Source organism: Myotis nattereri, assembly GCF_964212035.1.
Source record: "Myotis nattereri genome assembly, chromosome: 13".
NCBI classification, from domain to species: domain Eukaryota; kingdom Metazoa; phylum Chordata; class Mammalia; order Chiroptera; family Vespertilionidae; genus Myotis; species Myotis nattereri.
Window position 1 is genome coordinate 39,456,703 of NC_138088.1, and position 16,669 is coordinate 39,473,371.

Below are 16,669 nucleotides of genomic sequence, written 5' to 3' on the forward strand. Positions count from 1 at the left end.
TCTTGGAGGGAGAAGCTGACCAGGCAACCTTGGGGCTTGAGGACTTACCTTCCTCTCAGAGGATTAGCTCTTGTTCTGATTTCAAAATAACTCCGTATACACAATTTTTAAACCTTTTGGCCAGCCTCTTATTTGTATTTGGGTCATCTTGACAAAGCCCAAGTGTAGCAATTTCTGCCCAGAAGACGTTAAGCGGCGGAAGTCGTCGTCTGGAAAAAGGTGTACAACTTGCGTCAGTGCAGCTAGAGAGCTGTTCGCAGTGAGCAGCCTCCGGCGCCGTGGCACCGGCCTTCCGCCCAGGAACAAACACTTCTCCTGCCACTGGCTGGTGCGTCGCTTGGAGGGTCTAATAAGCCTCGTGAAAGGATTGCTCGTCAGGGACCAGGAGTGACCAGCTTCCTGGGGCGGGAAGAACTGTCCTTGCCTCCCAGTTTTCCCAGTGGGTACCAAGGTAACAAGTTTCTTGTTATCTGGCTTCGAAATTGCAATAAGTAAAGAGCATTTTTGCTTGCAGCCAAGGTACATTTTTTTTTTTTTCCAAAGGGGGAGAATGGATTTCTGTAACAATGAGAGGAGGAAAGAGCGGGAGAGAAATATTTGAATACAGAAAGTTACAACCCTGGGAAGCCTTCTGGTAACTACGGAAATGAGCAGCTGGACTCCTCCGCCAAGGCCAATCTGTTGTTTCCAGTCAATGAAACAGAGTGAGAGGTTCCTTCCTAAACGGGCCGGCAAGCTTAGCCCCTCCCACGAGCCGGAGGGTCTGTTATATCTCTGTTCCTTGAGTACCTCTCTCACTGAGCCCGACCACAGCAAGCAGAGGCGGAAAAAAAAAAGAGCCAAGAGGAAGAACACAAAAGCTGCCAGTTATGGAAGATGTAAAGGGTAAGAGCAAAATTGATTTGATCCGAATCCTTAAGGACAAAAAAAACAGAGGAGAAAAACAAACAAACCCAAAGCCCAGACCAAAAGCAAGTACTTGAAAGAGCAAGAGGCACAGAGCCCTAAATGAACTTTCCCACCCTCTCCTCTGAGAGGAGGCAGCGAAAGAACTTTGGGAAACTTTAAGAAGCGAGCCCGGTGGTTGCAGTCAAGGGTGGCTCTTGAGGCAGCTGAAGGGGCTCATGAATATTCATTATCCATTTGTATTCAGATCTGGGTGTGTGTTTTTTTTTTTAGAGGTAAATGACTTCTTCCGTCCCCTTGCCGTTTAAGAGGCAGCTGCCTCATTTATAGTCCAGAGTCATCTTGCTTCGGGTCGGGACCTCAGCGTATTTGCTTGAAGATGCTGGGCTCACTGTGCAGATTTGTTTTGTTCTCTAATTTCCTGCGTGCTTTCCTGTTGTGAAATTAGCAAAGGCTTCTCTGCAGGGAGTTAGAGAAGTTAATGTGGCTAGAAGCTGTCAACAGGACCCCCGAGTAAGCTTCTTGCAAAAGACCGAAAGCTTGGAAGGAGTGTGGGAGTGTGTGTGTGTGGGGGGAGGCAGCGCAGAGAGGGGATGGAGGGCTGAAGAGCAGTTTTATCTTGAAAAAGCAAGGCGTATTTGACTGACTATATTTAGATTTTGTCTAAAAACTACAAGAGCAGCCGGCTTTGCACAAATGGTGTGCAGTCTCTGGTCTTTTACCTCTTTTGGGCATTTTCTGCCAGGACGGAAAGCTAGCTGCTTGCCAGTCCGTGGGAGCCAGGAGGAGTCTCTGCAGACATGTGAGTGTGTAGGGTTGCAAATCTTCATTATCTCTAGTTTCTAATAACTCCACACGTTTTTATTACATAGAATGCGGAGGAATGAAATGAGCAACAGATTTCTCAATACGGTTAATAACGATAGCCATTAACATTTACTCAGTCTGTGCTGGGAGCTGTGCTAAGCATGTTACATGTGTTACTTATGACTCACATCAGTGTATGGAATGAGTGGTACGTTACCATCCCCATTTTATGGCTGATGGAGTTGAGGTGGTAGGAGAGGAGCTTGCCTGGGGGTCTCACAGTAAGTGGTGAGTGTGGATGCAGGCAATGGACACAGCATCCGCCGGCCTTTCTATTCCCTATGCTGTTGCTCTACTCCCACCGCTCTCGCTGTGCTACTGCCCTGACACTTGATTCCAGGTTTGCAAATCCTTGAAGCTACTGGGGCAATGCTACTGTGAAACTGCAAGGCTGGGGAGGAATTTGTGCTTTCCTGTCAAGTTCACATATTTTTTTTTTTCTCATTTGGTACTCATGGCCCTTCTCTATGGTAGAGCCCAGTTACTGTCATATTGCCTTTCACAGAAAAGAGAGACCGAGGCCAGGATGGGTTAGGTGACAGGAATCATACAACTAGACTGGACCAGAAATCCCCTGCCTCTGGTTTCTAAGCTGCAGAGCAAGCCTTCTTCCCCACCCCCAGGCGCTTTCAGTTCCCCAAAAGACCTTGCTTGGTTCCTCCCTCCCAGACTGTTGCAAGGAGCTTATCTCGGCCTCTAAGGCCTGTCTCTCTTCTTCCCGTTTAGCGTGGAGCCATGCTGCCTGGGTTTGAACCCCAGCTCCATCATTTACTGACTGCGTGCCTCAGTTTCCTCATCTATAAAATGAAGAAAATATAGTATCTACCTAATAGAGTTGTTGTAAGGACTAAATGAGGGATTCACACAAGGTTCTCAGAATAGGGCCTTATGCATATAAGTACATGCTCAATAAATGTTAGCTGTCGCAATCCCTCCTTCAGGCCTCATCTTGGTTGTTAGACTTGGCTTTTTCTTGGATGTTTCTACAACACCTCACCACTTGATGCCCACGGTGGTTTGTCATACTTGTTTACAATCCTGCCCTCTGAATTTCCTTCCCTGCCCCCCAACTATAATTTTTTAATTTACCGTTGGATCTTCAGGGTCTGGAGCAATGTTTAGCACACAATGGGCACTCAATAAATATTTATAAACTTAGTATTCTTTTACTTGATGTTCATCCAAGAGTCCAGAGGCTGGTTTAAAAGGGGACCTTTGAGTTTGCTATAGAGCTCCCGCTGGTACATACAGTTCTCATGCAATCTGTAAAGACATCCCTCTAATCAGTGGTTCTCAACCTTCTGGCCCTTTAAATACAGTTCCTCATGTTGTGACCCAACCATAAAACTATTTTCGTTGCTACTTCATAACTGTAATGTTGCTACTGTTATGAATCGTAATGTAAATATCTGATATGCAGGATGGTCTTAGGGGACCCCTGTGAAAGGGTCGTTCCACCGCCAAAGGGGTCGCGACCCACAGGTTGAGAACTGCTGCTAAGAGAATACACTGAAAAACAAAATGCATCCCCACCAGGTGGGTGATAGTCCAAGCTGATGCAGCCCCATGCCAGGGTGCTCAGTTTGGCCAGTCTAGCTCTGGCTGAACTGCAGTCCCCAATACCCTTCAGCCAGGGGACAACTGGAGATTTCAGATGCCTCATAGCACAACCTCAGTCTCTCTGAACAGAACATATGGTTCCAGAAATAATGTCTCCCCAGCCTCAGTCTTTTATAGCACAGTCTGAGACAATGGACTCTGGTATTAGAACAGCGGTTCTCAACCTGTGGGTCGCGACCCCTTTGGGGTCTAACGACCCTTTCACAGGGGTCGCCTAAGACCATCGGAAAACACATATATAATTACATATTGTTTTTGTGATTAATCACTATGCTTTAATTATATTCAATTTGTAACAATGAAAATACATCCTGCATATCTGATATTTACATTACGATTCATAACAGTAGCAAAATTACAGTTATGAAGTAGCAACGAAAATAATTTTATGGTTGGGGGTCACCACAACATGAGGAACTGTATTGAAGGGTTGCGGCATTAGGAAGGTTGAGAACCACTATATTAGAAGAAAACAAACACTATAAAGGTTGGCACTGGGTAAAATCTGAAGTACATTACAATTGCTTCTAGCACCCTCGCTTTCTTCTCCCTGGCATACCTTCAAACCAATTTGACAAATATTATTGCGTCTACCATGGTAAGTCCCTGTGCCAGATGTGTGGGATATAAACAGTTTGCTTACAGTCTAGTGGGAAAGACAGACATATATACAAACAACTCTAATTGAATCCAGACTTTATGAAGTGCTAGTAATAATAGCAGACATTGATTTAGTATTTACTATATTCCAGGCACTGTAATTATTTTATGCATTGTTTCATGTCATCTTCAGAATATACCCATGATTATAGGTTTCTGCATCTCACAGCTGTGAAGGGAAGTTATGTGGCCTAGGTCACACAGCTAATAATAGGCAGAGGGGGAATTTAGACCTATATTGTTAGGCTGCAAAGCCTGGGTTCCTAATGCATTAAGTTCTCCTACCTCCTTAAGAGCTGTAATACGAGTCTAAAGAAAATGCCACGAGAAACACAATAGGGAGTGATGATTTCTGAGAAAACTTCTCAAAGGATGGGACACTTCAGTGGTTCTAGAGCAGTGGTTCTCAACCTTCCTAATGCAGCGACCCTTTAATACAGTTCCTTACGTTGTGGTGACCCCTAACCATAAAATTATTTTCGTTGCTACTTCATAACTGTAATTTTGCTACTGTTATGAATCGTAATGTAAATATCTGACATGCAGGATGTATTTTCATTGTTACAAATTGAATATAATTAAAGCATAGTGATTAATCACAAAAACAGTATGTAATTATATATGTGTTTTCCGATGGTCTTAGGCGACCTCTGTGAAAGGGTTGTTCGACCCCCAAAGGGGTCACGACCTACAGGTTGAGAACCGCTGCTCTAGAAAGCTGAGTAGAGTCTGGTGCCGCCAACAAGCCCCTTCCTAGTCCAAGCAATGCTTACAGATCTTTTCTCTCTCCTTTACTGAAACCACAGCCCAGATTTAAGAGTAAAAAGCTCTTGCCCTAGCCGGTTTGGCTCACTGGATAGAGCGTTGGCCTGGGGACTGAAGAGTCCCAGGTTCGATTCCGGTCCAGGGCATGTACCTTGGTTGTGGGCACATCCCCAGTAGGGGGTGTGCAGGAGGCAGCTGATTGATGCTTCTCTCTCATCGATGTTTCTGACTCTCTATCCCTCTCCCTTCCTCTCTGTAAAAAATTCAATAAAATATATTTTAAAAAAAGAAGAGTAAAAAGCTCTTTCACCTTTTCCAAGTTCTGAACAGGGAACCTATTTACATGTCTGGCCTGGAGATTTGAAGGCAGAAGTCGGAAGTGCAGTCCCAGCTATAAAGGGTTAGTGGATTATCAGACATGTAATCCACTAACCCTTTACAAAGCAATTAGCTGCTGCATATTAAATTATTTCCTCATGCTTATCTTGCATGGTCATTAGACACATTCAGTAAATAGTTTTTAGAAATGCCAGTTGTGGGTCTTGCTTTTACTTGGCTACACTGCATTTTAAGAGTATCTTCTCAGGAGCAAGGGCAAAATTGAGGGCAGCCCTAGTGGTGAGAAATCATCATCTATCCTTTGGCCCCTTGAGTGTGGCCACGAAGTTTCAATCGAACTGTATGTGCGCACCCGCACATGGTATTTTGTGGAAGAGCCACACTCAAGTGGCTGCAGTTTGCCCACCACTGATCTAGCCTCTTGATGGTTTGATGGAAGTGCCGAAGCGTAGAGCCACTCGCCCGGTCTTGGTGAATGTGTCTGAATGCTCTGAGGCAGTGTTTCTCAAACTTTAACACGTGTATCATTGGGGATCTTGTCAAAATGCAGATTCTGATCCAGTAGCTCTGGGGTGGGGCCGGAGATTCTGCATTGTAATGAACTCAAGTGATGGTCATGCTGCCCTTCCTTAGGCCACACTTTGACTAGCCATGTTATAGGGTCACTGCATGCTTTAACCTCAGGGCTTATTTTGGTACCAAATGACCAATCCCTCTCCTAGAAATCACTATGTCCTTGCAGGATAATGGGAAGCCTAATTCATTCGTTTGTTCATTTGTTTGTTCAGTCAATATATGCCCAGAACAGGAAGTTGAGGCCCCTAATTTGCCATACGGGAAACAAGTCTGAATCTTTTTCGCACAAATTATTACACAAAGAAGGCCCTGTGTTGGTTTTCCCAAACATCTCCCCTCTTTCTCCAAGGCTCCGAGTTTCCTAAGCTGCTTCATTCCCTCCTCCGACCTGAACAGCACTGGAGCAGTGCTGCCTCCTGAGCTCTTTGCTGGGTGCTTGAGGGCCAGGGACCTGGGGCAGCAGGGACCCAGGGCTCCGAGACTGGGAGCAGAGTGCCTGGGCATTGTCTCCACGCTGCAGAAGTAAAGTGGGAAATGTCCCAGGTACAAAGGAGGGGAGAGAGGACTGAGGGAATTTCTTTAGGTTTGGAAAATTGAAGGAATTATGAGGAAAAAATAAGTTGGAGAAAAGAAGACGGGAGGATTTGCGTAGCATGTTTTCATCCTGCAGTTTTTGTGTTAGAATATAAAAATGACGTTGGAGACCCAGGAACAATGGCAGCACACACCCTACATACAGAGGTATTTCCTTTTGATTCATAGGAAGAATGTGGACAATTCTTTCATGTCTGAGAGGGTGTTGTTTCCTTTTGATTCATAGGAAAAATGTAGACAATTCCTTCATGCCTGTGAGGATGTAAGTAATATGGCACATGTCCATTAAAGAAAATATGAAAATATAAATTAGGGGAGAGAAGAAAAAAATCACTTGTAATAATACTTTGGTATATTTCCTTGCAAGTCCTTTTACTATGCTGGGTTGTTCTCTCTTTCAGCATTTACTTGAAAATTTATGAGATGGCATTGTGATCATTAGGCTGCATATATGTACAATTGAAAAGCCTGGCTTTTAGTGTAACAGGGAAGCACGAGTCCTTTCCATCTTACAGCATAGTCTTCGTTAGCATAATTTTTTTATAGTTACAGCATTCATTTAAATATTCCCCTGTTGCCCTAGCCAGTTGCTCAGTGGATAGAGCTTCAGCCTGCGGATTGAAGAGTCCTGGGTTCCATTTTGATGAAGGGCACGTACCTCGGTTGCAGGCTCCATCACAGCCCCAACCAGGGGCTGTGCTGGAGGCAACCAATCAATTTGTCTCTCTCACATCGATGTTTCTCTCTGTCTCTCCCCGCTCCCTACCATTCTGTCTAAGAAAAAAAAAAAAAAAACCAATGGAAAAATATCCTCTAGTGAGGATTAACAAAAATAATAAAAAGAAAAGATTCCCCTGTTGTTGAATGTTTAGGTTGTTGCCTTTCCCAGTAAACATCTTTGTGCATGGCGTTGTTCCATATACAGGCTTGCATGCTGAGGACAGAGTCCCAAAAGTAGATTTACTGAATTAAAATTTGTAAATGTTTCTTAAAGTTCCTGATTACTATTGCCAAGTTACTACTATCCCTAAGAGTAGATCCTTCATGTTCCCACAAGCAGGACCTGTTTTGCTGAATTTCTGACAGTTTTGGTATTTTTGTTCTTGTTTTTTAAACCATCTTATCTACCTTGATGTTGTTTTAGTTTGTATTTCTTTAATTACCAGTAAATTTGACATTTTCCACATAATGTGCTGCTTCTTTTATGTCACTTTACATCCCTTGCCTGTTTATTATTTATTTGGATTTTATGTTTTTAAATTAATTTATGTGAGCGCTTCATAAAATAAAGATATTCAAGTTTTCTGGCCATAATTGCTTTTCTGAATCTTCTCTGAGTGTTTTTATAGAGAAACATATAGTTAAGAATAGAGCCATTACAGTTTTATATTTGGTGTTGTAGCTTTCAAAGTAGTTTAATATTGCATTTTTAAAAAATATGTTTTTATTGATTTCAGAGAGGAAGGGAGAGGGAGAGAGAGATAAAAACATCAATGAGGAGAGAGAATCATGGATTAGCTGTCTCTTACAAACCCTACACTGGGGACCTCCTGGTTCATAGGTCGACACTCAACCTCTGAGCCACATCGGCCAGGCTAATAGTGCATTTTTATTGTCGCTTTAATCCAGAATAATACTTCTTACAGTTCCAAGTGATTATTTTGTTTAAACCATTAATTGTAATTAATTTTATTTCATAATAGAGAATATAGCTTTATAATTTCCGAGGACAATTAGCTTTCAACCTGAATGTCTTTTTCTGTTCTCTATTCCTGATGTTTATACTCTTCACAATAGCATAACTCAGCATAGTCTTCCTTTCATAAATTTTGCCTCGAATATGGTAAACCTGCTTGATTTCTAAATTCAGGACTTTTTAGGAGCAAGAAAGATTTCTCTTGTCATAACTTTGATCAATGTTTCTGCTTTGTTTTTCCTTTTTAGGAACCTATTATTTGGATTTCTTATCTTTAAAACTTTCTTTCTTTCTTTCTTTCTTTCTTTCTTTCTTTCTTTCTTTCTTTCTTTCCTTCTTTCTTTCTTTTCTTCCTTTCTTCCTTTCTCTTTCCTCCTTCCTTTCCTTCATTTACTTTTCTTTGTATTCTGAGAATATTTTCCCAAGTTGTACTCTATATCACTGATTCAATTTTCCTTAATTATCTCCAATATAAACTTTCATTCAGTTACAGTGTTTTTGGTTTCCATGAAATCTTTTAATCTTAGTTTGCTCTGTTCTCACAGCAATATCCTCTTGTGTCTAACTAAAAAATAAACAAAGCAAGATTTCCCATTCTTTCCTACATCATATCTATGTTGGAGGAAAGATTTTCCTCTTGTTCTTCCTACTCTATTGCAAAATTTATCTAATCTAACCCCTTATCCTGGAAAAAAAAAGATATTCCTTTTGTGTGTGTGCAAATGAACATATGAATTTTCATCTTATTCTAACAAGACTTAAGGAAGAATTTGGGGAGATTCATTACTATCCAGTATTAGAGAGGGTTGGAATGCATCTTCTAACCTTGGCTCCCTCCGATTCTGTTTGCATCCTGGAAGAATGCAATCACCAAATGCTAGATTCCTCTTCTATGTGGGAGAAGATAGTCTTCTAGCCAAAAAAGCTCATTCAGATCCAAGAAAGAAAACAAAAGTCCTGTCACCATATAGCCATGTTTCAATGCTTCGGAGGACAGAGAGGCTAGGACTGTCAGAATTCTGTCAGTCTTGTTGTGCAGAGACATAAAGATGTTCAGGAAGGAACCTGCTCTGGGCCCATTTTCTTGCTTTTGCCCCTTTCCCACTGAAAGCCAACCTCTGTTGAACTGGGAAGTTAACTCCTGTTTCATTTAGTGCCTTGCCCAAGCAGTGCCTTTTGTTGGAGATCACTTGTCAAGTCTCTTTATAATCATGGTGGACACATGGCTGCCAGTTCCACACACAGGCAACAACCAACACCCAAACAAACAAAACAAGGAAAGACAAAACAGCAAGCCCAGGGTTTCCCAAAGAGTTCCCGTCCTGCTCTGCTGCTCTTCTCCCATAGTGCACCTTTGTTGTTCCCAAGCTAATGGGTGCTGGGAGGGCCAACTAAGTCCTCTACTTACTTGGCCCTGGTCATGCTGCTGTGTCTCAGAAGAGGCGATACTGGCCATTAATACCATTTCTTAATTCTAATGCATTTTATTTGGAGGGAAAAAACCCATTTCTTTTAAGATACAGACGTAAATTTTCACAAGAATGTGGGAGGGTGTGGCAAAGTATTTTCTTTTATGTTACCATTATACTCAGTGGTCCTACGATTTGGCTTTATGAATCTGCTATTAGAGGGAATGAACCAAGTAGTTAATGAGCAATGGGGGGAGGGGGGGGAGACAAGTATTGGGCTCCTGCAATAGTCCAGTAGGTGAGAGAGGATGGAGACCTGCACCTAAGGCATTAAATGGGGGACGGATGGGAGGGACTGGATTTAGACAATATTCCTGAGGTAGAGAGTTAGGTGGTATGTTGGGAGGGAAAGAGAGAAAGATGTCAAGACATTTTCAAGTTTAGATTTGGATTACTGGGTCAATAAATGTTTATATATAAGGCTGGGAATGGGAGAGGGGTGTAGATTTGGCAGGGGAGGAGGGAGATAAGTTCATCCTAGCACACGCTCAACCTGAATATTTATAAGAAGACATCAAGGAAGATATATTCTGTTGGTTGCTAGAAATTTGGGTCTAGAGCTCGGAGAGGTCTGGTGGAAATTGAGAGATAATGGGAGCTGGAGTTGGAGCATGGAGTCAGTGGTTAAAAGTATGGGCATGGATAAGTCACCCGGGAAGTATAGAAAATGAAAACAAAGAGGATAAAGAATGAGACCTACGGAAATACCAATATTAATAAAAGGATGGGAAGAGAAAGAACTTAAGAAAAGAGATTCAGAAAGAGTGCTAGAAAGGTAGTTGCTCAAGAAAGCCAAGGAGAGCGTCTGAACCTTGTAGACAAGGGAAAGGGTATTTTGAGAAAAGTATCAAGAAGTTCCAGAGTTGTAGAATAGGCAAGACAGAAAATGAGAATTTTCTCCTCCTCTTTGAGCATACTTCCTTTTGCAGTCTACCCCTACCCCACAATGTAATTAATGTGCTTGGGAATTGAGATGCATTTTATGTTTCCTACCCAGTTTCTTTATCCCCCGACCCACAAAAGAACTCCCCAAAACTCTAAAGGTACATTTTGAAGTGGGATAAATACTGTATGGTGATTGTGTTTGAAAATTTGGAGCTGATAGTGTCCTTGGTGGAAACAGATATATTTAGCCATATTAAGAGGTTAAAGAGCAGACGTTAAGAAAGTAGGAGCAGTGAGTTGGTGGAGGGAAGAAGAGAGCTGACTTGCGGGATGAGTCAGATCAAGGAAAGAATGTTAAGGCTAGAGTGAACTTGCTTATGTTTGATAGATAAGAACCAGCAAAAAGGAGATGTACTCATCATTCAACAAATATTTGTTGAGCAAAGAGTATGTGTCAAGCCCTTTTCTAGGCACTGAGGATACAGCAGGAAACAAAACAAAATCTGTAACCTCATTGGGCTTATATTTTAGGTGGAAGGGATACAGATAATAAGCCAAAAAATAAAAGTGAAATGTATGGCATATTATGTGATGGTAAGTACTAAGGAGAAAGTTAAAGCAGGGAAGGGGGAGTAAGAAATGTTGGGAGATTACCATTTTAGAAAGGATGTTAAAATAGAAGGTGATTTTTAAAAAATATGTTTATTGATTTCAGAGAGAAGAGAGAGGGAGAAAGAGATGGAAACATCAGTGATGAGAGAGAATCATTGATTGGCTGCCTCCTGCACACCCTGTACTACATATCAAGCCTGTAAACCGGGCATGTGCCCTTGACCAGAATCAACCTAGGACCCTTCAGTCCGCAGGCTGACCCTCTATTCACTGAGCCAAACCCACTAGAGCTATCAGGTGATTTTGAAGGAAGACCTTAAAGAGGTGAAGATGTGACTGTCTCCAGGAAGTACATTCCAGGCAAGCAAATCAAAAGTCCTGAAGAGAAATTAGATGTTTAAGAAACAGCAGGGAAGCCATGTGCTGGGTTGGAGAGAGCAAGGAAGTGAGAGCTGAGAGATGGTTTTGGTCTAAGCCAGGGGTGGGCAAACTTTTTGACTCGAGGGCCACAATGGGTTCTTAAACTGGACCGGAGGGCCGGAACAAAAGCATGGATGGAGTGTTTGTGTGAACTAATATAAATTCAAAGTAAACATCATTACATAAAAGGGTATGGTCTTTTTTTTTTTTAGTTTTATTCATTTCAAACGGGCCGGATCCAGCCCGCGGGCCGTAGTTTGCCCACGCAGATCTTCTAGTGCCTTGCAGACCACTGGTTAGCCTTTGCATTTCTAGATGGTGGAATAGGAAACCACTGTGGGTTTTGAGCCCAGGAGTGATTTGATCCAATTTGCATTTTAATAGGAACATGCTGGCTACATATAAAGGATAAACTGAAAGGGGGCAAGGGCAGAAGGGGAGAGACCAGTTGGGAGAGAACTTTAGTAATGCAGGTGAGAGATGATTGTATCTAATTCCAGGTGGTAGCAGAAGCAGTGAGAAGTGATTGGATTTTGGATCTACTCTGAAGACAGAGCTGATGGTATTTGCTGATAGAATCTGGTTGGGACACAAAGGGAAAAGGAAACTGACTCCAAGGATTTCGGCTTTACAAGAAACTGAACGGTAGAGTTGCATTGAGCTGAGATGGAAAGACTGTAGGAGGAACAGGTTTGAATAGGAAGATTAGGACTTCAGTTTGGATGTTTTAAGTTTGAGATGCCTATTTGATAAGAAATGCCTATTTGACTTGGAGATTTTGAATTGAGCAGATGAATATATAAGTCTGGAGTTAAATTTTGGTCATCAGGTGGTGCTTAAACTCAGTGAGGCTGGATTTCAATGTAATGAAACTGGATGAGATCACCAAAGGAATGAGTGTACATAGAAAAGAAGTACTGAGCCTTGAAGTCTGGGGACAAGAGGAGAAACCATCCAAGACGACAGAGAGAGGTGGGTGGGAGTTGGGCTGTGGGGTTGTAAACCAGGATAGTATGGTGTAAAGTGGGAACCAACTAAAGAGAATTACATGAAGAGGAAGTGGTCAGTTGAGTCTAATGCTGCTCATGGGTCATATCAGGTGAAACTGCGAACAGACCAGCGAATTTAGCACAGTGGAAGTTGATGGTGATCTTGATAGGCGCACTTTTGGTGGCATGCTGGGAGCAAAATTCTCACTGGAGTTAATCCTTTGCTCCCCGCCCCCCTTTCCGTCCCCCTCCTGTCTCCCTGAACCAAGGAGAAATAAGTGACATCTGAAGAACATGATTTAGTGTGAGGGGGGCATGGTTCCTCAAAGGAAATTCAGAGTCGTAGTACCAGAAGGGGAAATGGATTCCTGGCAGACAATACAGCAATGTTCATGTCAGCTAGAAATAGCCTATTTCTGTCCTGTGTATCCTTTTTACAGCCTCTACCATAAGCTATCTGTGAAATGTTTTAGGAATGGAAACTTTTATGGGAAGGTGTGTAGCCTGCTGCTGAAAGACCATCTACATTGCAAACATTTTCTGCGAAAGAAAAGCAAGAGGCCCTAGGGCCAGGAAGTGCATCTTTCACAAATGAGTCTTTCCCAGTGAGCTTCACCCAGGACTTAGAGTGTGAAGACAGCCCAAACTCCAGGCCCCAACCTATTGTTGCATTCCCCAAACTTGCCTTATGGTTTCAGAGGGTGTATCTGTTTGCAAAACCCAATGATTTGGAAGACTTTATACTTTAAGGGAATCTAGAGTCGAGCAGGAGTAGGAAATCACTATTTAAAGGTGGTCCAGGTATATCTGCATTGGGCATTTCAAAAAGACTCACTGAATGTTAATGCTGGAAGAAACTTGAGTCTTCTCAAATCTCTTCACTAAAATAAAATTAATTATGATTGCTATCTTTTAAAATTACATAAATGATACAATTTTATTATAGAAAACTTAGAGTATATAAAGAACAAATAAGAAAATAAAACTTCTCTGTAAGTTTACTATCATAATCCTTTGTCATGGAACTTCCCAGTTATTCTCTTATCCTCCTCTCTCCTACTTTTTATTATTTATTATTATTTATTTTCTAAAAATTCTGGGCTACGTTATGCATACTGATTGTAATCTTCTATTTTACTTTATAATTTGTCATGACAATCGGATGGCTTTAACCACATAATTTTTAATTGCTGCAGATAGTATTGCATCATTTGAACATATACCAATATTTAACTATTTCCTTTTGTGGAACATATGGAAAATTTCCAAATATTTTACTGTTATAAATAACTGCTTGTGGATTGATCTCAGTGCATGTCTTTGAAGATTTCTTTAGGACAAGTTCCTAAAAGTAGAATTTCCAAATTGCTCTCTAAATTACAGTAGGTTTGTGAGCGACAGAAACACTGAAGTCTCGGGTTGGGAAGGAGTGTGCCCAGCTTGCCCAGCCGGTCCGTGGCTGAGTGAGTTTTGGAGTACAACTCCTCTGCCTTTTAAAAGACCCTTTTTCTTGATAACGTGCTTCCTGTTTCATTTAACTCTCTTGCTATTGATGTCTCGTAGGACTCCTTGGACCTTGATGACATATAATTTTTTCCTGCAAACTCTGTGGCTCCCACTCATGCTGGGCTGGTTCTGTAATTCATCCGTGGGCATAATTTGAACAATTAGAGATAGACATTTTTTTTCCATGAAAGAAGATGGTGTTCCTCAGATACTTTTCCCCTTTTGGGCTATAAATGTTGCCAGTGTTAGTCAAGCGCTACCACCCCTTGGACATTCCCTCATACACTTGAAGCATTTCTGAGGTTTCCTTAACTTCTTTTTAACCTTTTTGGTTATGTATTTTCGCTCCAAAAACCCTACCTCACAGTAGTACATCTCTATAGGAAGGCCATCTCTCAGTGGATTCCAGTGATTGACTCTCCATCATACCTTAGCTGTAGTTCACTTTGACTCACCCCAACCCATCCAACCAGGCTGTGTGAGGTGGTGGGGAATGAAGGAACTTTTCTCTACCCTTCTAGTTTCTTCTGTCTGGTCTGATAACTAAATCAACATGAGAGAGATTAACAAGAGAAAATAATTAAATTAAATTACATACAAACATTTGGGAACCCCACATACATGAGAGAACCAGAGACCCCACATACATGAGAGGTGCAGAAACAGAAAAGTAAAATGAGGTATATATGGCATTCTGAGCTAAGGATGAGACAAGGCATGTTAGGCTTCAGAGGGGAGGAAGATCATTTTCAGGACGATAATAAGAGCAGATATTCAGTAATTATATGTTTGCCTTGCACTATAGGTAGGTCACAAGAAGTTATTTCTGGTAATGACTCTTATTATGGGAAAGGCCCCTAATTTAAATTCTTTAAGGGAGAGGTAACAGTTTCCCATGAGCCTATAGAGTCTTGACAGCCTTCAGCTCAAAATAATCCACATGCCAAAACAGCAGATCTTACCCAGCTGGTGTTGCTCAGTGGTTGAACATCGACCTGTGAAGCAGGAGGTCACAGTTCGATTCCTGATCAGGGCATGTGCCCAGGTTGTGAGCTTGATCCCCAGTGGAGGGCGTGCAGGAGGCAGCTGATCGATAATTCTCTCTTACTGATGTTTCTATCTCTCTCTCTCCCTCTTTCTTCCTCTCCAAAATAAATAAAAATATATTTAAAAACAAACAAAAAATAATCCTGGCTCATCTTAAGGAGGCCTGCTCCGAGCACCTTTAGCAGAAGCATAGCAGGGCGTCCCGTTAGAGCAGGTTGTCCTGATAGCTCTTCCATAACTGGAAACTTTTAAAAGGCAATAGCATTTGGCCAATTCTTAACCTATAATAACTTCCCCAATTTTTCAAATATATTTCTTGGTCTTAACCATTTGAAATGGACAGTTTTGTAGGTCAAAAACTGTCAATTATTGGCAAGATCTTAAGATTCATCCTAATATGTAAAATGATCCTAGATGTCAAGAATATGCTATAGAAAATACCCCACTTTATCCTCAAGAAAAATTCTGGAAGGCCTGCCATGATTCCCAAGCACCCAATTAGGGCCATATTTCTCACATAACAAAAAGCAAAGTTGTTTTTTAATCTTCAACCAAGGATACTTTCCCCATTGCTTTGTAAGAGAGAGTGGAAGAGCAGAAGTGAAGTTGAGAGAGGGAGGGAGAGAGAAACATAGATGTGAGTCACATTGATTGGTTCCCTCCCGCATGCACCTGGACCCGGCTGGGGATAGAATCTGCAATCCAGGTACGTGCCTCTTGACCGAGAATAGACCCCATGACCCTTTGGTGCACAAGCCGACACTATAACCACCGAGCCACCCAGGCTAGGGCAAATATCAAAATTTTTTTATTTAAAAATGTCCTTTGTTGTTGAAAAGATGGAGGAAATTAATATTCCCAAATTATTGGTGGGAGTGCAATGAGTGAACTTTCCTAGAGGGAAATTTGAATATTATTATTATTTAAAAAGTCCACATTCTGACCCAGTACATCTTTGAGAACCTAGGTAGAGCAGCCTGGATGCATGTATAGATGTACCCACAGGATATTTATTAGAGCATTGTTTGTAATAGTGAACAACTGGAAATAACCTAAAGCAATATATGTCCATACATGAAACAATGATCAAGTGATGTAAAAGAGTTTCCAATAACAAGAGAAATAAGCATTGTTAAGAGAAAAACAAATTATGAAGTTGAATAACCAAGACCCATTTTGTAAAAAAAAAAAAGTTAATAAATGTAGATATTAAATATTCACAGGAGGAAGACTAGCAGGATATACAGTGAAATACTAAAAATACTTTATGGGTAATTAAATGAGAGTGCATTTTCTTTTTCTTTTTTTTTTAAAAAAATATATTTTATTGATCTTAGAGAGGAAGGGAGAGGGAGAGAGAGATAGAAACATCAATGATGAGAGAGAATCATTGATCGGCTGCCTCCTGCACACCCCTTACTGGGGATTGAGCCCACAGCCCAGGCATGTGTCCTTGGCCGGAATAGAACCTGGGACCCTTCAGTCCGCAGATCAACGCTCTACCCATTGAGCCAAACCAGCTAGGGCTATTTTTCCTCTTTTATGCTTTAATGTATTTTCCAAATTTTGAATAGTGAGCATATAATAGTTTTGTAATCACACAAAAAAATTAGTTTTATATAGAAAACTTTGTCATGGAAATATTTTAAAAGATATATTTTTTATTAATTTTAGAGAGAAAGAGGAAGAGAGAGGGAGAGAGAGAAACATCAATGTGA

The 16,669-nt window shown here is 41.4% G+C and overlaps 1 protein-coding gene across 1 annotated transcript in view; it reads left to right on the forward strand.

Annotated features, from left to right (window-relative positions):
- Nucleotides 1-599: 599 nt before the first annotated feature.
- Nucleotides 600-16,669, forward strand: part of ENTPD1 (ectonucleoside triphosphate diphosphohydrolase 1) — a 94,534-nt gene continuing 78,464 nt past the window's right edge. The window contains exon 1 of the mRNA XM_081104363.1: nucleotides 600-885. Coding sequence (XP_080960489.1) covers nucleotides 870-885 — 16 coding nt within the window. The 5' untranslated portion in view covers nucleotides 600-869. The remainder of the gene's footprint in view (nucleotides 886-16,669) is intronic.